This window comes from Solea solea, chromosome 21, assembly GCF_958295425.1.
Source record: "Solea solea chromosome 21, fSolSol10.1, whole genome shotgun sequence".
Classification (NCBI taxonomy): Eukaryota; Metazoa; Chordata; class Actinopteri; order Pleuronectiformes; family Soleidae; genus Solea; species Solea solea.
This window is the reverse complement of record NC_081154.1, coordinates 283,101-290,879: the sequence shown is the minus strand read 5'-3', so window position 1 is coordinate 290,879 and position 7,779 is coordinate 283,101. Positions and strand designations below refer to the sequence as shown.

At 36.8% G+C, this 7,779-nt stretch overlaps 1 protein-coding gene across 4 annotated transcripts in view; it reads left to right on the top strand.

Annotated features, from left to right (window-relative positions):
* The first annotated feature begins 1,170 nt into the window (after positions 1–1,170).
* LOC131448440 (caskin-2-like) overlaps positions 1,171–7,779 on the top strand; it is a 59,768-nt gene continuing 53,159 nt past the window's right edge. For all 4 annotated transcript variants that reach the window (XR_009234200.1, XM_058620893.1, XM_058620894.1 and 1 more), the window contains exons 1-2: positions 1,171–1,259; positions 7,151–7,571. Coding sequence is in view for 3 of the 4 variants with exons in the window: in XM_058620893.1 (XP_058476876.1) it covers positions 7,478–7,571 (94 nt within the window). In the remaining variant the exon portion in view is untranslated. The remainder of the gene's footprint in view (positions 1,260–7,150; positions 7,572–7,779) is intronic.

Below are 7,779 nucleotides of genomic sequence, written 5' to 3'. Positions count from 1 at the left end.
CTGTCTGTCTGTCTGTATGTTTAGTTTGATTGAAAAACATTTTTTTATAATTTAAAAAAATAAAAAAGTTAATCCTGTGAAACACTGACTTGTTGTGTGTTTTTTGTCTTTGTTGTAGAGCTGAAAATACAACAACAACATCAGAGAGTTTGAGATAGTATGGAAGTTAAGGAAGTCTAGTGTCAGTGCATTTTCTAACCAGCAGGTGTCGCCATAACCTAAGCACAGCGTGTGCACGGTCTGCAGAGCTCCGATGTTCCCAGGTTAATGAAGCGTTATCATAATATTGACTGTAATATTTACACGCACACACACACGCGCACACACACACCTTAATTTCAGTATACAACAAAATGGCCATTTAAATGTTTAAATATAATTCTTGTCTGAGAGAAATAATGTCCCACATCAACATTAAATATGTGAGTCAGCGTCTTCACACTGGTTTAATTAGTGTATTATTGATTTTTGTTCAAGTTTAATTTGTACTTGCACTGTTTAAAGTTACCCGGATTATAGCCGGATCTGAGATTATGTAACAGAAGCAGTTTTGTCATTTCGCCTTCAAAATAAAACTATAAATAAGTGCCAGACAGAAGTTTTTTTTAAGTAGAATGTTACGTATGTACACAATTTGCTGACACACACTAATGGGCAATGATTAAATAAAAGCATAAAAATCCAAAAGATATAAAATATTAATAAAACTCCCACACATTTTTCTATATTTAACAAAACATACTATTCATCCCTTATTTTGCTTATTTGTGCTGTTGTGTACATTTGAATTTCCCATATAAAGAGTTTTTATAAAAGTACATCTGATTTTTTATCTTATAAGATTTCATTCAATATAACAGGCTCAATATGTATATAGACGTAGTACTTTGAGACACAACACATCGTTTCTATCCATGTTTTTATATATATATATATAATCACAATTAACGTAAATCGTCTTACATTTATCACAATTATCATCAACATTAACATTTTTGACATATTTTGGCTGTAACGTACCAAATACGAACGAAAAAACAAACAAATATCACCCAAAGTTTTCAACATAATGCGACACTTTTAGCCGACGTTTAGCCGAGCTTTATTTTGAAAGTTGTCACCGGAACTCGGTCCGCCGCACGCGCTCAGCTTGCTCAGTGGTCTCGCGCTGCTGCTGCTGCTGCTGCTCCTCTGTCTTCAGTGTCTTCAGTGAGCGTGAGGGTGTCCACCTGTCCTTCCTGCTCCGTCCACAGCACCAGGTGAGAACTCTCTCTCTTGAAACTCTCACTTATTCACGCTGTTGTCACTGAAACGAACTCTTTTGAACGCGCTGTGACGCGGTAAAGACGGGGAAAAGTACGGGGTTTATTTTTGTTAGACGCGCGCGAGCGTCACATCGGAACACCTTGACAGCCGAAGTTGATACGTTTAAGCTAACTATCGAGACCGCGGAAAAGTCACGCACGATAAAAACACACAAAACCCGACGAATAAATAAACAAAACAGAAAAATAGACTTTATAATGTCGTCGAGTTTTAGCCGGAGGTTAAATAGTTGATTGTTCCCCGGTGGGACCTTTAGAGCTGTAACATCAATCTGTTGATTAATGTCGAGATTAACAGCTGAATTTTGGGTCCTAAACTTTAAAATGGCTGCCTTAAGTGTCCGAAAACAACACTTATTTAGTTAAGAGTCGGAAAAGACTAAAGAAATCACATTTAAGAGGTCTTATTCAGTCCACAAAATAATCAATATTAGGGTTTCGACGATAATTGATTCCTAAATTAACCGTGAATTACTTAAAACGTGAATATTGTCAGGTGCCTTTCAAATTATTATTTTTTGTTTCGGACACATTAAAGACTGGAAGAAGTATTTTTTTTTTTTAAACTGTGGCAAAACCCGCATACGATAGACACAAAGGTACAAATTGATGATTATTCTGATGATTAATCGATACATCTTTGGTATTTTTAGAGAAACGAACAAAGAAACGAGTAAATTCTCATAGAAGAAGTCTTAATCGATCAGAAAATTTAGTTTGATGTCTGGCTTTAACAATCAATAGATTACTAAATGAATTGGCAACTATTTTAAAATTGTGTTTTTTGATCATTGACAGGTTCTCGGCTTTCCCAGCTTCTTAAATGTGAATATTTTACTCAAATTCAGTCATTTTTTGATGAGTCGTAATACCTTGTCAGCTGATGTTTAATCTAACTCTACAGACGTTGGCAAAACTCAGTCTTTGTCGATGAATGACTATTCTCAGACCTCAAAACGTCCTCGATTAAATTGGTTTGCAATTTTTTTGTTAATTAAAACTTAGTTCTCTGAGTTTTCAGCTTCCTCAATGTGAATATTTTCTTAGTTTCTTTGCTCAATTTTACAAAGAAATCATTACAAATCAATAAAAGTAGATTCGATTCTGATTCCTTTGGGTCATGATTCGATTAAAAATTGATTTAGTACATAGAGCTGCTAATTTGAGGCTGTATTTGCTTGTTGTGTGTTGTGAAATCAGAGTTCAGTGTTTTACAAAGTTCGGTAGCTTTTACGTTTTTTACAAATCCAATGTAAACAGTCAAATCCAAGAAAAAAGACATTTAGATAAACTTGCACATTCTTGGCTCCTCTGATACTAACTGTAACTGAACGGCAGCATTTTCTGACCTTTTATTACCAAACTAATTGATTAATCAAGGAAATAAACAACAGATTAGTCAATATATGAGAATAATCATTAGTCGCGGCCATGAATGTCATGTGTTATTTCTGTTTGTGTTTATTTCAGGGATGGACGGCTCCAGCAGTAATCATTTTCTTAAAGAGCCTTTTTATTAAATAATAGATGTTTGTATTCATTTCCTGATAAAAGACACTGGATTAAATTTGCAGAATTATGAATGGGGTTTTTGTCTGAAGTGGTTTGCATTGAATTAATAATGTGGTAAAAGGCCAGAAACTAAATTTGTTATTTTTCTTATAACATTTTTTAAAGTGATATTTTCTCTGATTCTGTGATTCACGCTCGTTTTAGCTCATATATCATAGCATTAGCATGTGCTTGTGTTTGAGCTACACACACACACACACACACACACAGAGACGAATACCTGGGCCGCCGTCTGTCCCTCAGCTTTAAATAGACAGTGTGTCCTCCTCTGCCTTTTTTTTGACTTGCAAAGTGTCGCGGCACCAGCCTGGATATATTTACTCGAGTGGGTGTGTCCCATTTGTCTGTCTGTCTGTCTGCATGACATGTGACAATAATATTAAAGGGACAGTCCCGTTTTTTTCACATGCCAGTGAATCTTTGTCTGTGATTGGACGCACGTTCCGTGGAAGTCCTGGGGTACTACCCTAAGGACAAATGTATGTAAATTTCCTAGATATCATAAATGATCTAGAAGTTATGGTAAATGAGTATGCACACCAATGGTAACAGAAGGGTTTGTGTGGGAAAAAATTGGATGCCAGGTGTTATTTTAAACATGGGGACGACATTAATCACTGATATTCATCAGTGTGTGATATCTTTAAAATTATTTTCCATAGAGAAAGTCAACGATTTTTACATAACGGCAAACAGGAGTTCTTCATCCACCGGTGCCTCCGTCTGCATGTTCTAATATGTTGTTTTGTGATATTTGTGTTAGAAAAGTTTTACTCAGATTCACTTATGTGACACAATCCTTCTCAATGAGGCAGCAGCACAATAACGAGTGTATCCAAGCTCCTTTTGTCAATGCATTTTGCAAAACACATTTTGCACTCCCACTAGCCGATGCAGCAAGGCTAACGTCCTCACCTTTTCCTTAAAAAAACCCCCTCTATGTTAAAGAGGTTAAAGCGGCAACCATGGCAGTGTCCTAAAAGTAGATTAATATCCTGCCCTGGATTATCCCCATCAAAATAATTCTCGATAATATTGTGATGATGGACGCAGCTCCCCCTTGTGGCACATTAAAAAACTAAATCTCTACGCTGGTGAGTTAGACGGGATTTTGAAGTCACTCACGAGTAATATTGATGTTTTATGATGACAGGGTTGCAACTAAGGTTTTTTTTCATCATCAATTAATCAGTCAAGTATGTTCTTGAGTAATCAAATATTTGTTTTGTCCGTAAAATGTTGAATAATGTTCATTGGCGTTTCTCAAACCTGGAAATGGCAATGTTCCCTTTTGAAAATGATTGTTATACAGAGCAGAGAAACCAGAAAATATTCAGAAAACACTCAATATAGTTGACAATTAACATGCTTTTATTATTCCGTCAGGTCAGGTATCAATGTTCTAAATGCTGAAAATCTCTGTTCTGTCCCTTTTAATCTGCACTGTTGTTTTGGACTATTTTACCTCATTGCTTGTTTTGCTGTGTCCTCATTATTAATCAATCCCGCTGATTCAGATTTAAACTTTAAAATTGCCTGTGAGGCAGCGTTGGAGAGGAAAAATACTGTATTTTATTTAAAGTTTCTCCCCCCTCAAAAGATCTCAAGAGGCAGGATGCCAGATACACTATCTGCCTGGAAAGATGCTTCCTCACATTTTCAGTGGGGGGAGTGTAGTGTTATCAAAAAGACTCCATTCCTGCACGGGAAGAGCAACAGATTAGCCGCACACTCCTGAGGGACCGAGCTTCCTGGATCAGAGGAAAATAAACACACACGAGTCGGGTCGACTTAAAGTCGCACGTCTTACCTCAACACTCGGGCCGGGCGGCGAGGGGGGGGGGGGTGAACGTGTCACGGAGCACAAAGAGAGCTGGGATTAGAAGAAAATGCAGACTTTTGACAGGTTTTTATCGTCTGTGAGGTTTAAAAAACGTCTCATTTTGTACTTTTTGGTGCATTTCAAATCAGAGAAATTAAGTTTCGGTAGCGATGACGCACATTTTCCATTATTTTCTGACATTTTTATTGAAGCAGTGGGGGACGGAGGACAGATTGTGTCTTGTAAGGAGGTGGGGGGGGTCATCAAAGAATGTTGGACCTGTCCATGTGACAAATGTGGGAACAACAGAGACCACTGACGCTCACAAAGCTTAGTTTGAGAGAATAACGTTTGGGAACCTCTATACTTGAGTAATATGTAATGTAATATATTGATTATTTTGAAGAAAACATTTGGCAAACTAATCAATATAGAATCTGCTGATACTGGAGCAAGGCTGATACTATACAGTATATGGCTGTAATCACAAAGAGACATCTACTGTAATCCTTTTTTTAATTTAAATATTTTGATTATGATTCCTCAAAGTAGTTTTTCCATTTTGTTGATTGACAGTAGCATAAAATTCCCTAAAATGTCCCTAAAATTTGTGTTGCCAAAAAATACACAAAAATTACATACAGTATTTCTAAATTGCATTAATTTGAGTTTTTTGTACACAGGGCAATTTCAGGTCCAAATTTATTGAACTGGGAATGTGCACATGTAATGATGTACTCACTATGTTATTTATTAAACTTTTACATTCCGTATGAGTCAGTGGGTTTTACCACTTCCCCCCCAATAATGCCATATCTATTAACCTGGAAATGCATCCATTCATGTAGCAGCATATTTTAACAGTGTAAAACTTATAAAACATTTCTAAAAACCCTTATGTTCTGTATGGGTCAAATGTTTGACCTGTTTTTCATTTGACGATGGTATAAAATACCCTTAAATGTAATTTTGACCCATATAGAATGAGCTGGAAATGCATACGTGTACTTTTTACAGTGTAAAAACACAATAATTTTGCATTACGGTTGTTTTTTAACTCTTTGAAAGTGGTCAAATTTGACCACTTTTGACATCGACAGCAGTAAAAAAATACCCACAGTGTCACTTGTTTAGCCTTAAACTTTAAGGTTTTTCCTTAAGTCACCTAAAATATACAAAACCTTTCAGTAGTTTTGGGTCCAGATTGACCTGGGAATACTGATACCTGGAATACCGAGCAGCACATTTTATTTACACTGTAAAACTATTTGCGACTGTATCATCCCGTGCACATATCGGTAATCGTATAGCCATGTAGCTTAAGGAAGTTAATATTACATTTTTATGCGACCGTTTTATTCATCCGTCAAGGTCTCCAGGCTGTTTTTTTTTGTGCGTGAGGGGAAATCGCAGGTGTAAATAATAAAATTAATCACGTGTTAGATTCCATTCAGCTACTCCAGTTTCAGGACCGTGGTCCTGTGACGTGCCTTTATTAATAATGTTATGAGAAGCACCTGTGCTTTTCCTGTCATAGTAGAGTTTAAAATGTCTTATGTTGTTATGTTTTACTTTTGTTTTATTTCTTTTCATGTACAGCACTTTGTCTCAGCTACGGCTGCTTAAAGCGCTTTATAAATAAAGTTGAGTTGAGTTATGTATGGTATTTTATATACGACTGTTGGCAGAGTCAGTGTGTGTGGAAAATACAATAACAGGGTTCAAAGACGTTTAATGTTGTGTTCTCTTGTGTTTGAAAAGTGTTATTTATTGAATTTTGGATCAAATAAAAAATAATTAGCTTATTATTTAGACGGAGGAATAAATAAATAAACACTAAAAACTGGGTCTGGACCTCAATTTTGGTTGTTTTATAACAAAATTACATCTTTTAACATGATAGAGTGAAATTATCATTTTGAGAATGTATATATTCATATTGCTTTACCACAGCTGCAAGGTGGCTGGGAAAACATTAAAATATAACCTTAAAGTGCTTGAAAAGTGCTTGAATTTGACCTTGGAAAAGGTGTATGAACCATGTAATAGAGAAAAGATGTAGAAAAAGAACCCAAATGTTTTCTCAGCTACTGTTTTCCACATTCTGATTTTCCATTCATTTCCAATGGGAGAAAATGTTGCAGGAAAACGTTAGATTCTTAAAAATAAAAAAATGAAAATAGCGGAAAAATGTATTTGCACTAAACATTGTCCAATTTTCAAGAAATCCCAATCTCTTACATTGTGCAAAACGGTAACTTAATTTTTGTAAAATTAAGTTTGTGTAAGATGGTTATGGCTGTATGCAGGTAAAGTTCTATACAGATTCAGAAAGTTGTCTGGATCCAGTGGATCAAAACATAAACATTTAATTGAATCATCTACATTTTCAGTGAGTATTAAGCTAAAGTGATTTCTCTCCATCTCCCAGGTTCACCCAGACAAGACTATGAATACACGTTCAGCTCTTCAGGAAGCCAAACCTCCACTACAACTGCTCCTCTAACTCCAAGATCCACCATCCCATCATCAGACACCATGGAGCCAAACTGCCACAGTGTGAGGAAGAAGAAGAGTTCCTGGACCAGTTCACCTCACTCCCCGTCTATCTAGACGCTGCTCTTTCTCGACGTCTGTCACCTCATGGCTGGAATTCGGCATCCGTCTGCGAACGCCGTGACAAACATTTGAGGAATCCGCCGTCCGTCTGACGGAGCTAATTTAGAACGGACAAAACACAAGTGACCTCGTCGTAATCATGGGGAAAGAGCAGGATCTGCTGGTGGCAGTGAAGACGGGGGATCTTCTGCTCGCTCACAAGCTTCTCTCCAGAGTCAAGTGCAACAAAACCAGTGAGTACAGAGTCGGCAGAGGCAGGGATTTGTATAATTTATGTGCAGTGTTGTTTGTAGTTCTGTGAGTGTGATCATTTCCTTGCTTCAAGGTTTACTGCTTCTGAAAATGTTCATAAACCGCAAGACTGTATTGTGCCTGCTGCACCACCAAACAAATATGACTTTGAAGGTTCTGAAACAGAACAGGATGATACATTTGCACCAG